At 44.7% G+C, this 17745-nt stretch overlaps 1 protein-coding gene across 3 annotated transcripts in view; it reads left to right on the top strand.

Annotated features, from left to right (window-relative positions):
- The first annotated feature begins 533 nt into the window (after positions 1 to 533).
- The window catches only part of MCPH1 (microcephalin 1), a 352972-nt gene continuing 335760 nt past the window's right edge, over positions 534 to 17745 (top strand). For 2 of the 3 annotated variants that reach the window (XR_014471760.1, XM_083177354.1), the window contains exons 1-3: positions 534 to 785; positions 5829 to 5920; positions 16067 to 16185. Coding sequence is in view for 2 of the 3 variants with exons in the window: in XM_083177354.1 (XP_083033480.1) it covers positions 731 to 785; positions 5829 to 5920; positions 16067 to 16185 (266 nt within the window). In the remaining variant the exon portion in view is untranslated. The other variant, XM_083177355.1, reaches the window with a different exon arrangement.

The following is a 17745-nucleotide window of genomic DNA, read 5'->3' as shown; positions in this document are numbered from 1 at the left end:
TATTATATGGCAATAAAGAACTAACTTCAACTAATGAAGTTATCTCCCTATATAATACAAATTAAAAAAAACAACAACAGTGAAATACTGTTTTCATAAAATTTCAAATAAATTTAATAAGTTACACTCCCATGAATGTGGATAAATCTTATGAATTGAACCTAAGGGGCAATGGGTATTTGTGATTAATATATCTGATATGACATATTTAATGATATTCTTGTAACTACAATTTAGTAGTTTGATAATGTACGAAAACAGTATTGCATTAATTTCCTATTTTATATGCTGGGAGAGAGGATCTCTTGAGGTTCTATGCTGGGAGACCTTGGAATAATAAACACGCTAAATCAAGTAATGGCACCTAAACCAGTTATACCGTATATACACACCCTTCTCATATACAGCACAGTAAACACACACGCACACCCTTCCCATATACGCACGCACGTGTGTGTGTGTGTGTCTCAACCGTAAACCAGGTGTCTACAGCGTACTGGTGACAAATGATGTTGCCGGTGCTTAATGATTGTCACCGCACCATAACACACAACAATGCAGCAACTACTGCGCTGTGTGTAGCTCTCTGATGCATGCATTGCATGGAGCGCTGCGCCCCCCACCCCCAGCCGCTTCCTGCTCCTGCGGCGCCGCATGCTGATGACGTAGGCTGACGGAAGCCAAGTTTGAAGCCGTGGCGGGGAGGGCAGCAGCTGCTGGTGCTGCACTGATGGAGTTGGCAGACACTTTATCCCCCGGCTGTGGCGCTAGCGGCATACTCTCAGGTAATGTCTATCGCTGTGTGACGCACCGCCGGCTGCCAGCCAAGTGCCCACACTCAGATGCACACGTGCAGTAAGTGGGCACACTCCTTCTCTCTGGCTTGCTATGCCCAGGAGTACCACAGGAGGTCACCTACGGTTACGTGATATCAGCTGTAGCAATGTAAATGTGTGAGCTCCTGTGTCCCTAGTTTGTTTTTGTTTAATGAGTTATTTTTATATAACACAGATGAGCTGCTTTGGTAACAAGCATTGTAGAGTCATACACACACTGTGATATGAACTACACTGACTTTGTAGTCCATAGTGGTAGAAAATGGTACATATCTCACTGATGTATATACAGCTTGTCACGCGGATGATTGCCACTTTAGGGTCGCTATCGCAAGGAAAAATAGACTGCAGACAGTTTCATTTTAACTAGGAAGTGCACAATTAGCTATTACTAGAATAGTCACAATAGGCCATAGCCGAAATCGCACACTTTGGGTCAGTGGTCGAAGTGGGGCGGTATACGGGGGTATGCCATACCGCCACTTAAATCTGAAGATAAAAAAAAAAAACTCAGGATGCTCTCTGATCACTCAGCAGCGCATATTGTGCTTTTGTAATACCCCTGTACAACGGGGCAGTCTGGCAGGGGACGTTGATGGACAGGGGGGTGTCCGAAGGTGCGCACTATATTCACTCTTTACTTTTCCATACCCCCACTTCAAAATTTCCATACCCCCACTTCAAAATTTCCACTTCGACCACTGCTTTGGGTCATATACACTGATTTTTGACTATATAGTCCAAATTGTAAAGAAAGTTAGCCAGAATTGCATAGTGTTAAGAGGTTTGCGAGGCCATGTAAGGTTGGTATCGCAAGTAAATATAGACTGTGAAGGCACATTCTATTTACTACAGAGCAGATCATTTATGAGGGCCATAATGCAGAATGGCCCCTGCCGGGGACTTTGTAAAAACCGGACATCAAAATCTTCATTCCGGAGCTTGTAGTGTCCGTATTAGGGGTGTCTTGGTCGCAGGACTGCTGTGATAGCTTTCACCAGGGACATATGGAAGGGGAGATTACAGCCTCCTCGTGTGGTCCGGACCGTTCCGGTTTTTGCTACATTCCCGGACTATACAGGGAGGCTTTATTCTGCCCCCTCCGCCTCTCCCTGGTGACAGCTGTCACGTAAAGCCCCCCTGGACATTACACCCCCCGGACCGGACACTACAAGCTCTGGAATGCAGAGTTTGATTCCGGTCTGGTGGTACAGGTCTTGTTCGATTTTTACCCATATCCCCCCTGCCGTGGTTCTTGGCCTGCCAGGTCACCACGGCTGCTGATATAGGTCCAGATGCACTAAGCTTCAAAAGTGATAAAATGGAGAGTGATAAACAGCCAGCCAATAAGCTCCTACCTACTATGTCATAGGCTGAGTTTGAAAAAATGTGAGACAGGAGCTGATTGGCTGGCTGTTTATCACTCTCCATTTTATCACTTTTGAAGCTTAGTGCATCTGGCCCATAGGCTGCTGCAGGGATTGCACAGTGTGTATGCCCCTTAAATGTTATAGCTACTGTACTGCATGAAACTCTATGGTACAAATAGGACAAAGCAGTCTGCCCTATATATTTTTGTTCTCCCCTTGGGCCAGATGTATTAAGCTTGGAGACAGCCAATCAGCTCCTACAGTATCTGTCCTGTCACAGGCTGTGTTTGAAAAATGACAGGTAGGAGCTAATTAATTGATGGTTTATCACTCACCATTTTATCACTTTTCAAGGTTTAGTACATGTCACAGAGTGTGAAGAAAGAAAGCCCAAATACACTGTTGTGGAGGATGTATACCCTCTAATTTTATTCAGGAATAATGCTTTGTCTATACTAAGATGAAGCATGCAGAGGCAGCGCTATGATGTATTAAACATCTTTGGCGCACCCCCTTAAATGCCTTTCAGGCCCACAGCACATCAGATGAGTGTTCAAGTACAGTGTCTGGCCTACCTGCCAGCTCACTGGGCATGCATAAGATCTTGCACTCCACATTCAGCCTGGAGCATGGCAGCTTCCACGGCCAAAAACAGAGCTTGTCCCTGCTGTGGTGAATGGCCAATGGCACCAGCAGCAGTTGAAATCGATAGCTGCAGGCGTCCAAATGGTCAGTACTACTGACTGTTCATACATTGCCCTGGGTATCGACACATTATATTAAAGATGGCATCACCACTAATTACAGGGGCACACAAGGTGCATTCATACTACCTCTCCCCAATGCCTATGTGTGGTTTGTGGGTATGGGTCATAAGGTCGACCACTGAATGTCGACATGAGCCAAGGTCGCCACATGGGAAGATTGACATAGGCTAGGTCGACAATCAAAATGTCGACATGGATTTTTTTACCCGATTGTCCACACAGCCAACATGGACACTAAAAGGGTACCACGACCATTCGCATGGCTCACCTTGCTTCCGTCACGGTGCCTCACTGTTCGGCACACTGTTTTATTCTCCCTCCTCACCTGAGTGGATGGTAGGACATGAAATACCACCTGTCGCCACATGTCTGCTCAAATAAAAAAATATATAATTCATGTATACCCACCCCTTCTGTTTAATTAAATGGAAAATTGGGTCAAGTGTGGTATGACTGCCCGACAGTCACTATACCAACATCGAAATCACAACTGCCGTTGCCCCAGCAGGGGAGCGAGTGAAGCCACAGGTTCTATTCTCCCTCTATGGGGGTCGTGGACCACCAGAAGGGAGAATAGCCTCTGTCAGTCGGCATCCCCCCTGTCGGGGTACCGACAGTCAGGATTCCGATTGACCCCAAGTAGCTGACATTGAATTAGCAAACAAAGTCAGTGCGCATGTGCTCAGTTGGAACGACCATGTTCTCATCCTAGTTACTTGAGATATATGGTGTATTATTAAGCTTAACCCCATTCTAATCCGCTGCTCAGAGAGAAAACCCTGATCAATTAAAGGTCTCAAATACATAGTTGTACCAGCACACACTAGCAACTGCACTCTGTGTCCCAGACACATCATATTGCCTCATGCCTGAATCTGCCTCCTGTAGTCAGTTTAGAAAAGGGAGCCACTGTTTTTGGAGCTTTTCATATGCTCCCTGTTCCTCCCCTCCATGAACGTACTTATGTGTCTGGCAGCTCTCTCTGTTCCTGGGACTTTTACTTTTTACACCGTAGCGCATGTTATCTCCTGTGACTTTGAATAGCTGATTAATACCCCTTACACACCGCAGCTAAAACATGGTATATTGCCGGTTTTTAAGCGTGTCAATGCGGGTCTAGGTGCAGTGTGAAAGCTCCATAGTGAAAAACCCAGTCATTTAAACTGTGTTAAAAGAATCCTACTCGGTTCAAAAACAATTCATTTTGCCATGTGAAAGACTCAGACCCAGTATTTTGAACACATGACTGTACAGAAAAAGGTGATAGGCTGTCTCCCTGCCTAATGACACTATCCTGAATCAGGAAACAAGAGAAATAGCATTTGAAGCATTGCTGGCATATTTCTACACTACAGAGCATACAGTTATGGCAACATGGACACAGTCATCTAATTATATGTGCTCTATCCCCAGGTCTCGCAAAGTATGCACTGTATTGTACTATATGTATTGTATGGTTCTGTTTGTCACAATGAGCGGTAGTTATCGGAAACAAATTCCTGTGTATTATGCATGTTGTATTGATACACCTGGCAATAAACTGATTCTGACTGATTACGAGGGGAGGGAGATGCTTAGATAAGAGGGGAGGCAGACCTTGCCAGGCAAATCACTGGCACTGTAAATAATATATAAAAACATTTGTAATTTGTACAGTCCATAAACATTAATAAACTGGTTTATTTTTAGCTATAATACAAATATGTGCATCATAAAAGTCCAGAGTGACTCTAGACTCCAGGGAAGTGTTCAGTTTTCTCTGTAAGTATGGTGCTTGGGCATCCCTCTGCTAACCGAAAAGACATGGCTCGTATTTTTACTTTTCATCCTTCACATGTCCATTTCTATGTCATATCTCCATATTGATATAATGTAATTATACTGCACTAATGTGGAAAACTGGGTGTTCCTCTGGATCTGAACTGACAGGCTGACACAGAGGGTGAGATTTAATAGGATAAAAGATTCAGCAAGTGAGAGATTTGGGGAGAAATCTACAGTTTTTTTAAAGTGGCAATCATTTACACTGCAAAACCAGTTTGATTTTGACCGCAATAGAAATCATAGGTTGCACATTGGAAACCCTCATCTTAAATTAGATGTTGCGACAAGTCTTTTTATCTCAGTTGACAAATCTTTTAGTTGCAATTTTTCTTATGAATTATTTTACACGATGATGTTAAAAAGGGTCTAAATGTTATGTATAATGAAGTAGACATGAGTTTCATGAGCTTTCATGGACAGCAATACGATGATGCAGTTTCAGCCTTGTTCGCTGTGTTCACCTGGAGCTGGGATATCAGGTGTTGGCGAACTTGCACTCACAGTCCACCGAGGGTCTACAGGACGGGAGTTCCTCGGCTGATCCCAGCGTCTGCCCTGGGGTGATTCTCTCTGGAAACATTCAAAAATAGACTCAAGACTTTCCTGTTCACCCAAGCATTTCACTAATCTCCTTGTTAAGTTGGTTTTGTATTTTATGCCTTAAAAGGCTAATGCAAGCACTTTGAGTCCAGTTAGGAGAAAAGTGCTATATATATATATATATATATATATATATATATATATATATATATATATATATATATATATATATATATATATATATATATATATATATATATATATATATATATATATATATATTATTATTAATATTTAACTCTCTACACAAACTGTGGTCAGCAAGTGCTTGACTGTACCCCAGCTTTAGACATCGGGTGAACTACAGTACTCTTCAGAAATTAAAACAATGTCACATGAACAAGGCTCATTTTTTTTTTTTTCTGTGGATACTGATTTGCTGACATGCTTTTTATTTTTTAAATCACATTTCATTTTTAATCCTTTTATAGGTGTCATTGCATATGTGGATGTATGGTCAGCCAACAGAACAGAAAATTATTCTAAAACATTTACACAGCAGCTCCTTAACTTGGGAGCAAAGGTAAGTGATGTCCATCACATGTGAGTTATAGGCATACGGCCTAGTTCAAGTAACTGCCAGAAGTCGATTTTGCGGTAAAAATCACAACTTTACAGCAAAGGCGAAATTGCTCATTCAAATGTCCATAAAAATGGATTTGCAGTAATTTTATGTGGATTTCTGAGCATATGAAAAGCTGAATGTCTAATTGGGCACTTTGATTTTGTTAATTTTTCTTTGGCCAATTATGATATTTTAATTTTTGCAGTGAAAGGGTGCATAATTATGGTAATTGGGGGTACAAGGTATAAGGCGATTTTATTGGAGTGCTTTATGAGTTGGTCAAGTGTTTGTAGATAGGAGTAATAGATCTGGTTCCACTTTTTTGTCCACTAAAGTGATAAATATATACTGAATGTATTTTTTGAATGCATGTGCATTGCACATTGAAATGAATTGTTTGCCTGGGGTGCCCAAATTTTCGATCCCCACGGTAGGTGGAGGAGCAGTCACACTGATTAAAATTCTTAAAGTGCCAGCACCCAGTGACAATCTATACTCTTTGTAAGTATCACTTGGCGTCCCCTGTGGATTCATAGAAATGGATTTACCAGTAAGTACGAAAATCCCATTTCACTATCATTCATATGGAATACTGAGGTCTCAATACATTGGGGAATAGAGGTCATCCGGCAGGAGACTGGCACATACATTTCTTCAACCAGGGTGTGCTGGCTCCTCCCCTATACTTCCCCTTATTAGCCAGTTTTAGAAAATGTGCCCTCAGGAGAGGATGCACACTCCTGGAGCTCCAGAGTTTTCTTCAATTTACTTTTACATTTATTATTTTGGGGTTGCTGTTTGGGCTACACAGCTTCCCTGCTTCGAGGGAAGCCAGGGGAAGGGACAGTTGCCGGCCTCTTAAAGCTCTTAAAGTACCGAACTGATCCTTGCTGCAGGTCCACTGACCTGAAAGAGGGCTTATTACCGCGGGCATTTCGCTGCAGCGCGCACACCCCCAGCATGTCGCACACCTCTGGCTCAGCTTGAAGCCATCGAGTGGTGAGTGTTACCCGGGGTACATGTGCAGGAAGATGGCGGCGTTGTCGACCCTGCACAGGGGCCACTGACAGCCCGCTGATACTAGATGCCAGGGACTGCCACTGGACCACCAGGGCATGTTCCATTTTTGCTGTTAACCATTTATTAACACAGGGCGCCAGTCTAAACATTAGCATAGCCGCGGCGCCATCTGATGGGCGGGGCATAGCTCACAGCGGGACCACAGCCGCTAATCATGCCTATACACTGCTTAAGTCCACACCAGGCGTACTTAAGGTTCGCCATACTGGACGAACAGTTCCAGTTTCAGGCCCTACCATTTGGCCTGTTCACCACTCTACGCATCTTCACCAAGGTGATGGCAGAAATGATGTTCCTTCTGAGGATTCAGGGGATAAACCTAATTCCATACCTGGACGACCTGCTCTTGACCGTCAGAGACGAGCCTTCAGACGGTGTTAGAGATTACCAGACGTGTACTGTTAGACCACGGATGGATACTGAACATACCCAAGTCCTCTCTAGTGCCGACCCAGCGTCTCCAGTTCTTTGGGATGATATTGGACACCGTGGAGAGGAGGGTGTTTCTCTCAGCGGAAAAGATTGCGCAGTTACTGTTGGAAGTACTGACCCCAGAGAAGGTGTCAGTTTACCTGTGCATCAGGTTGATGGGGAAAAATGGTGGCCTCATTCGAGGCACTCCAGTTTGGGAGATTCCACTCCAGAGTGTTCCACTGGGACCTGTTGAGCAAGTGGTCCGGATCACACGTCCACGTGCACTGGTTAATCTGCCTGTCGGCAAAGGCAAAACCGTCTCTGCAGTGGTGGCTCCACTCTCCAAACCTCCTTGCGGGATGGAGATTCGGAATCCAGGACTAGATTCTGTTAAGACACCAGCCTCCTAGGCTGGGGAACGGTAACACAAGGGGTACACTTTCAGGGGAAGTGGTGGACACCTGTGGAAGCACACCTCCATATCAACAACTTGGAGCTGAGAGCGGTCTATTAAGCTCTATTGCAGGCTCATTCCCTCTTGGAACATCGGGCGATCCAGGTCCAGTCGGACAATGGAACGACAGTTGCATATATAAATCGGCAAGGGGGGACAAAAAGCAGGGCCTACATGAGGGAAGCAGTGGCGATTTCAGCTATCTTCATTCCCGGGGTGGACAACTGGGAAGCGGACTTTCTCAGCTGCCACGGACTACATCCCCAGGTGTTCGCAAGCATTGCAGATCTGTGGGGAGTACCGCAGATAGACCTGATGGCCTCAATAGTCAACAAGAAGATAGATGGATACTGCTCGAGGACAAGAGATCCCCAGGCAGAGGCGGTGGATGCTCTGACTACAATGTTGTAGAACGAGCTGGTGTACTTGTCCCCCCTCCCGCTGTTGGGAAGAGTGTTACAAAGAATCCGAAGCCAAAGGGTGGAGGCAATTCTAATAGCTCCAGACTGGCCTCGGAGGGCGTGGTATGCAAGTCTGCAAAGCATGCTAGTGGAAGATCCGTGTCGACTGCCTCTCAGAAGGGATCTTCTGGTCCTAGGCCCCCTCGTCTACAAGGACTTAGGGAGGCTTCATTTAACGGCCAGTAAGTTGAGCGGCAGATTTTAGCTCAAACGGGGTTTCATTTTTCTGTCATTGATACTATGACCCAGGCTAGAAAATTGGTGACTGCGTCACACTACCACAAGATTTGGCGTAGATAAGTGGCATGGTGTGAAAAGATGAGTTTTCCACCAGCGGACTTCAAACTGGAATGGCTTCTGTGGTTTTTGCAGGTGGGCCTAGACTTGGGCCTCCGTCTGGGGTCCTTTAAAAGTTCAGGTGTCGGCCCTTTCTATTTTTTTTTTTCAGAAGAAAGTGGCTGCGTTCCAAAAGTCCAGACATTTTTGCAAGGTGTTCTACGTATACAGCCTCCGTTTTGTGCCTCCAACGGCACCGTGGAACCTGGATGTGGTTCTTGATTACCTAAAATCATCTCGGTTTGAGCCATTGGATGCTACAGATTTGAAGCACCCCACCTGGAAGACGGTGACGTTGTTAGCCCTGGCTTCGACCAGGAGGGTGTCTGAGCTGGGCGCTCTTTCATGTAAGAGCCCCTATCTGAATTTTCATCAGGATAGGGCGGAGCTTTTGACGAGACAACAGTTCCTGCCGAAAGTGGTGTCAGCTTAGGACCTTAAGATATACCAGTATCCTTCGATGTGGTCAGAGCTCTGCAGGTTTACGTCAGGAGGAATGCACATATTCGTAAGACAGTGTCTTTTTGTGCTCTATGATGCACAAAAGAAGGGCAGCCCGGCTTCCAAGCAATTTGTTGCTAGGTGGATCCATTCCACCATACAACAGGACTATATGGCAGCATAATTGGCGGAACCGGCTTCTGTGAGAGCTCACTCCACAAGAGCGGTGGGCGCTTCCTGGGTGGCTGTTCGGGGTGTTTCAGCTTTGAAGAGCTGCCAGTTGGTCAGGTCAACATACCTTTGTCAGATTTTATCAATTTGACACAGTGGCCAAGGATGATACCCAGTTTTTGCAGGTGGTGTTGCAACAGGCTCCGCATGTTCCCACCCTTTATGGAAGCTTTGGGACATCCCCAATGTATTGAGACCTCAGTATCCCATATGAATGATAGTGAAAATAGGATTTTAATACCTACCGGTAAATCCTTTTCACGGAGTTCATATGGGATATTGAGCGCCCGCCTCAGTGCAGTGCTCTGATTGCAAATACTGTGATCTTGTTCCAGCTGTCCTTGCAGGTTGCGAGACAGTGGCTTCAGTACTCTGTTGTACCTTACAGGTCTGTTGACCTGAGTTGGAGCGTCTCAGTTCTGGTGACTTTTTGCTCCATACAAATCACTTTGTGATTTTAAAAGTTATAATGTTATTATGACACAATAACGGGGTTAACTAAATTTAGTTGAGGTTGTTGTTGCGTTTGTTGTGTGCTGGTGCGAATATCACCACATTACTTGTTCATGTTAAATCCTACCTCACATACGTTATCCGTCCTTCGGGTGCAGTTTCTTAACTGGCTAGTGAGGGGAAGTAGAGCCAGCACACCCTGGTTGAAGAAATTTATGTGCCTGTCTCCTGTCGGATGACCTCTATTCCCCAATGTATTGAGACCTCAGTATCCCATATGAACTCCGTGAAAAGGATTTACCGGTAGGTATTAAAATCCCTTTTTTTTTTTTTTTGTCACTATACTGGAAAACACTAACGTAGCATTTCTCTCTCAGAAAATAGACCTGCCACATATCATTGTAATCAGCAGAATCTGCTTGTCCTAATCACTCCATTTTGCAAGTCACAACATTTCAAGGTGTGGTTAGGAGGGATGTCTAAATCGCAAGGGGGCTCAATCTATGTAGTTATCAGCTGTTTTTACATGGGAAATACATTGATAATTTTGCTTAAACTATCTCTCCCAAGTTATTGACATTTAATAAGCACAGTATAGTTGTTAATGTTAATTCTAGGCTGTTAAAGCAGGGAGCTGTGCCCTGCACAGTTTTTAAAGGGCAAGATCTGCGCTGCCCACTTAGCAGTGCCCAGCTAAAACAGCCAGGCCCGTGGGACCCCGCCGCATCGAGAATAGATATTGTGCGCAGCATCTATTCACGTTGACCAGGGAGCTTGGGGGGGAAGTCCAGCACTTCTGTAGGTGCTGTACATGCACCGAACAGTGACATCAGGTGTGCCCACCCACATTAGTGACTTTGGTGGACAAGAGAAGGTTGGTGGTCATACGCACAAGACTGTATATTATAAACCCCTGTAGGTATATCAGTTGATAATATCAATCCAGGTAGGGGTGTGCTACCTCTGGACACTTAAATTGGATACATGAGAATAAAGAAGAGAAAGAGTGTCCTTGTGTGGGTGCACCATAAAGAAAGGTAAGTATATAAAATATAACTTTTATTTCACTTTATATAAAAGGCTGCGAAAAATGATTAAAAAACATATATAACTTGACAGGGTGGGGTAACACACTTATTTTAAAACTAAGGTGGCAGGCAGATGTGACTGTACGTTTATTATGACGTATAGAGGCTGGTCAGTGTGTGAACGCCCCAGTTCGTGCAGTGGATCTGAGATCTCTTATTAACTGAGCGAATAACTGGGGTACCCAGGGGAGCTCGGCTATGGATATTGCCAAAAGCTCTATATGGGATAGGACCTCAGTATGTATCAGTGTACCATGACACAAGACAGAATCAATAGTGCTGTATATATCATTAGTGAACACATATGCCAGGCAGTAGGGTCACTGGAGTCTAGTAATAGGGTGTCATCTCTGTCTAACATGACAGAGAGACCTCAACCCTATGGCCAATAGTAGTGTTGTCCAGTGCCTGAACAACTAATGATACAGATTCTGGGGTGAAGTGTGTCCCCGTCCGTGGACCGGGAAGAACACAGACACCACTAATGCCTCTCTGACCATGAAAATGCAGAATCACAGGTGCTATGTAGATCACCTGGAGTACGTATCTCACAAGCTGGGGTGTCCAGTAATGGGGTGTCACCTCCGTCCCAATGGCGGAGAGACCACAACCCCAAAAAAACAAGTGACTTTGGTGGGCCTGAGCTGTCGAGCTCAAGCTGCTGCTTTTTTTTTTTTTTTTTTTATAAAGAATAAGTGATTTTGCCACAAATGTAATATAGAAACTAAACTTTGTAAAATATAACGGATTGTACTTGCTTGGCAAGGTTGTGTGAGGTTATCAGATTCACTGTAAATCTGTAATTACTATATTTTATTAGGTGTAGTAATTAATGTACTATTTTAGTCCGTCGGTACCCTCTTGTTCTCCATATATGTCTATATACTCCCTATATGTGTGTGTAGTTCCAGATCAGATCGCTCTCGCCCTAATATGGTCTGCCAGGAAATACCCAGGAAATAAGTCACCAAAAGGTTATGTCCCATTACCATACTTTTGTTCCTGCTATCACAGGAGGGTGGAAGCTGAGGGGCAATCTCCACAGGGGGGTTTACAATTCTTTGCAAACCTCTGGGCTCTAGCAGACTTTGTGGAACCGGCCACCACAGGGGGTGATCAGCCCATAATGTAATCAGCCGATTATTGTTCCTGCTGTTTACATGAGGGGGATAGCTGAAGGACAATCACCACAGGGGGTGATCAAATTCCCCTACTATCAACAGGAGGGTTGTCCACAGGGGGTGACCACCACATAATGTAATCAGACTGTGTTTTATATCTTGTGTTGACTCTGCTATGCATATCTTGGCTACTTCCAGACTTTCTGGAACCGACCCCAGCAGGGGGCAGAAGCAGATGGGCAGCAGCAGTACCTGGGAGGGGGGATAAACCTGACTTGAATCCACCAATAGGGATTGAGTGCAAGCCCACTGATGGTATGGAGAAGCGTGGGAAATTGGAAGTTTTTAAAATGACTTGTACACCTGCCAGCTCAGTATGTTAGTCGCAATCCGGTCTCAGGGGTCCTACCCTTTACTGGATCTTGTGGAACACATCGTTTGCCCAGGAAGGGGGCATCCTACCAAGCTCTGGTGTGGAGCGTCTGTGTTGTGTGGATTTACACAAGGTATCGTGTGGACTTATATGCTATCACTGCTGTGGGCTAAGTGATAGTTTGCCCTGTGGAACTGATCTGGGACTGTGACTATACAAGGACTGTCTGTTTGGGCCTGCTACCTGAATATCTTTCTACTCTGCAATTTACCTTTGCCACTGTTTATTGTCTATTTGTGCGTGCTGTGGAAAATAAACCATTCTTCTGGTTTCATCTGCTCGGTGTCTGAGTGATTGAGGAACTCGTACCCTCACATTTGGCGGCAGCGGTGGGATCATTCAGACACCAACCATCGAGCACAGAAAGCACAGAGAACAGAGGATCAGACCATATGTAAGGAAACGGAAAATGCAATAAGGTGATGTTCAGCAAGTGAGCAGGTGTCAGTCCTGTGAAAGGGAAAATGTTTCCAAGGAAAGAAAATCGATGCCTCAAGACCCCTGTAGCAGAGGAGCTCAGGGATGGAGGTTCTTCAGTGTATCGGCAGGCTGGGAAGCCGGATCTGTTATTTATTGTCAGGAAAATGCAGTATATCTGGAAGTACTGGGAAGACGCTCAGCAGATGGTCAGCGGGTGGAGAGTATCCAGCATACAGGACAAAGTGTGTTACCTGGGGGATGCATTCCTGCACTGTAAAGGTGAGGCCACTTCTTGGAATCTGCTAGGAGAGCCAGAGTTTGTAGAATTTACAGAGGAAGTGATTGCTACAGTTACCCAGATGCTACAAAGAGGACAATATTCTGAGGCTGAAGGACAAGTCCAGAATAAATTGATGCCCCAGATAGAACCAGAGGAAAGGTCTAGAAGGGGGCTACTGCAATCTGGGCAGACAACCGAGGGGTCTGCCACAGAATTAATTGTTACCGCAAGAGAAGGGTCGTTGTCAGGGGGGCCCCTAACTGCCCTTGAAGAAATGAGTATGGAGGAGCTGATAGCAGAAGGTCAGCTGCGAGGTATACCCATCCAATCCTGCACTCGCGGGGAAATCCTTCAGCAGATCCTTCACGATCAGGGAGATCCTACAAATGCATTTGCTGATTATCGAGCCTGGATCCTCCATTTCGGTGCCCAGTTGAGTGTGTGGGAACAATTGCAGTGTCTGGAGGAGTGCTTCGTGGTGGCAGAGGAAGAGGCGATTGATCGGGGGCTCCTGGATACCCCAGCATGGCAAGATCAGTGTCGCAGGGGGCGTGATGAAAGGCACCGTTTGCAATTGCTTCTCCCCCATCCTAGGGAGGAGCTGCACTACTGCTTCCCTTTTGCTGAGGTGGGAGATGCAGAGCTATTATCCTGCTGCCAGGGGATCTATGAGGACTGCGTCCAAGAAGAGATCGCCGTGGTTAGAGGAGTATCCGACAACATCCAGGCCACCAGCCCACCAGTCACAGATGACGTCGTGTTTCGGGCTGCCCAGCATACTCAGCTGGGGAAGGAGGCTATCGCGGAGAAGGAGGTGTGCGCAGAAGTAGCTGCAGGTGAGCATCTGGCTTTTAAGGGGACAGAGCTGACACAGCCTGTCCTGCAGCCACCAGCGGAATTGTTTGTGATGGAGGGTCCCTCCTCAGCCCTGGACATTGAGACCAAATGCTGGACTGAAATGTGCCATGCCCCTAGTTTGGGTTTGGGGGAGGAAGGACATGACGGGGTGGTGGAAGTGCCAGGGCCAGAGCCCCTATATTGGCCTGCTGTTTGGCCCCTGTTCCTTGGGCAAGAGGGGGAGGTGGAAAGTGGTCCCTGCCCCATTGTGCCCGAGGCAAAAGTATTAGTAGGTTACAATGTTGCAGAGGGGGGGTACCCAGAATCCGAAGAAGAGGAATTGCTACAGCCCTTGTTAGTTCCAATGTATGACTTAGACTGTAATCATGCCCTTGCTGGTTCTGCAAACCAGCCGCCTTTTACAAGATGGGTTTGGTATGATGTCACCCTGTGGGACTCAGGTGGTATATCCAAACCCCAGATTCTCGGCTCTGCATCCCGCTATTCCAGGTTGTTATTGGTTCCTGAACAGCTGGGTACCGGGACTACAATAGTAGGGGAAGGAATGTGAGGTTATCAGATTCACTGTAAATCTGTAATTACTATATTTTATTAGGTGTAGTAATTAATGTACTATTTTAGTCCGTCGGTACCCTCTTGTTCTCCATATATGTCTATATACTCCCTATATGTGTGTGTAGTTCCAGATCAGATCGCTCTCGCCCTAATATGGTCTGCCAGGAAATACCCAGGAAATAAGTCACCAAAAGGTTATGTCCCATTACCATACTTTTGTTCCTGCTATCACAGGAGGGTGGAAGCTGAGGGGCAATCTCCACAGGGGGGTTTACAATTCTTTGCAAACCTCTGGGCTCTAGCAGACTTTGTGGAACCGGCCACCACAGGGGGTGATCAGCCCATAATGTAATCAGCCGATTATTGTTCCTGCTGTTTACATGAGGGGGATAGCTGAAGGACAATCACCACAGGGGGTGATCAAATTCCCCTACTATCAACAGGAGGGTTGTCCACAGGGGGTGACCACCACATAATGTAATCAGACTGTGTTTTATATCTTGTGTTGACTCTGCTATGCATATCTTGGCTACTTCCAGACTTTCTGGAACCGACCCCAGCAGGGGGCAGAAGCAGATGGGCAGCAGCAGTACCTGGGAGGGGGGATAAACCTGACTTGAATCCACCAATAGGGATTGAGTGCAAGCCCACTGATGGTATGGAGAAGCGTGGGAAATTGGAAGTTTTTAAAATGACTTGTACACCTGCCAGCTCAGTATGTTAGTCGCAATCCGGTCTCAGGGGTCCTACCCTTTACTGGATCTTGTGGAACACATCGTTTGCCCAGGAAGGGGGCATCCTACCAAGCTCTGGTGTGGAGCGTCTGTGTTGTGTGGATTTACACAAGGTATCGTGTGGACTTATATGCTATCACTGCTGTGGGCTAAGTGATAGTTTGCCCTGTGGAACTGATCTGGGACTGTGACTATACAAGGACTGTCTGTTTGGGCCTGCTACCTGAATATCTTTCTACTCTGCAATTTACCTTTGCCACTGTTTATTGTCTATTTGTGCGTGCTGTGGAAAATAAACCATTCTTCTGGTTTCATCTGCTCGGTGTCTGAGTGATTGAGGAACTCGTACCCTCACAGGTTGCATCATATGTGACCTGCTTCCTGGTTGAAGGCTTTAAGCATAGCTTTGCTTTGAGTGTGTTTTGTGAAAACCAGAGAAATCTACACCAGAAGTGTATCCTCCTCAATATTTAAAGTATTAGAACATTTCCATGAAGGTGCATTGCTTATCTCCTAAGGAAACATTGAATTTGGAGGTATAGTAGGTACTGTTTTCTATGGATTTCATTAAATTCTTATTTGTGCTTTTATAATGCCTTTTCTTTTTAATGTATCCAATATTAACTAGCAAAATGAATGATAATAGCATGAAATGGCAGAATTATGTACAATATTTTGCTGCTTTGGAATGTTGGGAACAGCGTGTATAGGTTATTTTGATAATAGTGCTATTCTGTTGTTACAGGTTTCCAAAACATTCAACAAGACCGTTACCCATGTGGTTTTCAAAGATGGCAGTCAAGGCATATGGGACAAAGCAGTCAAAAGTGGAGTCAAATTGGTGTCTGTGCTCTGGTTGGAGAAGTGAGTAGTACTGCATTATACAGTATATTACATCCTATTTTTCCAATTTAATGTTTTTAAAGTAACATAAAAAATGTAAATTTGATACATTTTATATAGTGAAATCTAAATATGTATATACATACATTACACATTAAAAGGTACGGTGCACATTTCTAGTACATGGTAAGACCACCCTCTAGGATGAATTATATGTGGAGGGAATTCATGCCCTCTCTGCAGAATTATCTTGATCCTAAAGAGATAAAGATCTGGTCCCTAGTGGCCATTTTGAGTACTCTGAACTCCTTTTTATGTCATGAATTCAGTTGACATGTGGTTTGTGACATGATGTGTTATCATGCTGGAAGCAGCCAATAGAACTGAGCATATCATTTTTTTCCACAATACTGCCTCTCACTGGAATTCAAAAAATCCCATAAAATCAATAGCTTAAGATACTGAAACATCCCCATCTGGCACCAGCAGTCACTACATGTTCCGAGGCACTTGTATCATACCTTTTCCATGTTGACCTTTTCAATGTTGACCTTTGGACCCTGTCGACCTTTTCTATGTTGAACATTGGACTGTCGACCATTTAACCTGGTTGACCTTGTGACTGTCGACCATATGATTATAGACCAAGACACTGTACATCTAATATACCATTCAAGGTACTGTTTGTTATTCCTTCGCATTTTGGTTGTGTTTAAAACCAAAATGTTTGTGGGGCCGGTCAATTTTGCATTTACTACATACGGAACATTCCCACATATACACACTTTGTACCTTATTCAGGTCTGTTCGCACAAGGGCGATGTTTTGCATCTGCGCATGTGCAGACGCTGGGTGCCGGCACCCACGGCAAACATCCTGTTCGCTGGGTGCACGCACCCAACTTTGGTGGCGTGGGGCAGCCAGCCATGGACGCAGAGCAACTTTAGATCTGCATGTGGGTGTTCCCTCGCAGGCTGCAAATGGATGTTTGTGTCAAACATCCATTCGCAGCCAGTGTGTGCGAACACATGCTGTGAATAGGTGGCGGCCAGACCACCATTCGCAAGGTGGGGTTTGGTGGACTGGCAAAGCTGCAAATTCAGACTTGCGAATCAACCAGAATAACCCCCAAAATGTGTGTGTGTATGTATATATGTGTGTGTGTGTGTGTGTGTGTGTGTGTATATATATATATATATATATATATATATATATATATATATATATATATATATATATATATATATATATATATATATATATATATGAGGAAAGGAAGTATAGAGAGCGCTTTCAACCACCAAATGGAAATTCCACCAATAATTTGTTAAAATATAAAACAGTACAAATATTTATAAAACCAGTGTGCTTTTTATTAATTGATTTTTTCAGAATCACATCTGGAAATGATATCCTTTTCGGAAATGCAAGTAACCCGACGCGTTTCGTCTTGAAAAAGACTTCATCAGGGGTTTAGTACTGCAGGTGGTAAAAAATAATAATAGTGGTGGTACATTACATACTGAATTTTTCAATACATACACAAAAATATACACATACAATATTATACATACATATTTT

The sequence above is a fragment of the Crinia signifera genome, chromosome 3 (genome assembly GCF_055691185.1).
Source record: "Crinia signifera chromosome 3, ASM5569118v1, whole genome shotgun sequence".
Lineage (NCBI taxonomy): Eukaryota > Metazoa > Chordata > Amphibia > Anura > Myobatrachidae > Crinia > Crinia signifera.
Note: the sequence above shows the minus strand (reverse complement) of the source record. Positions and strands in the feature narration are given on the sequence as shown.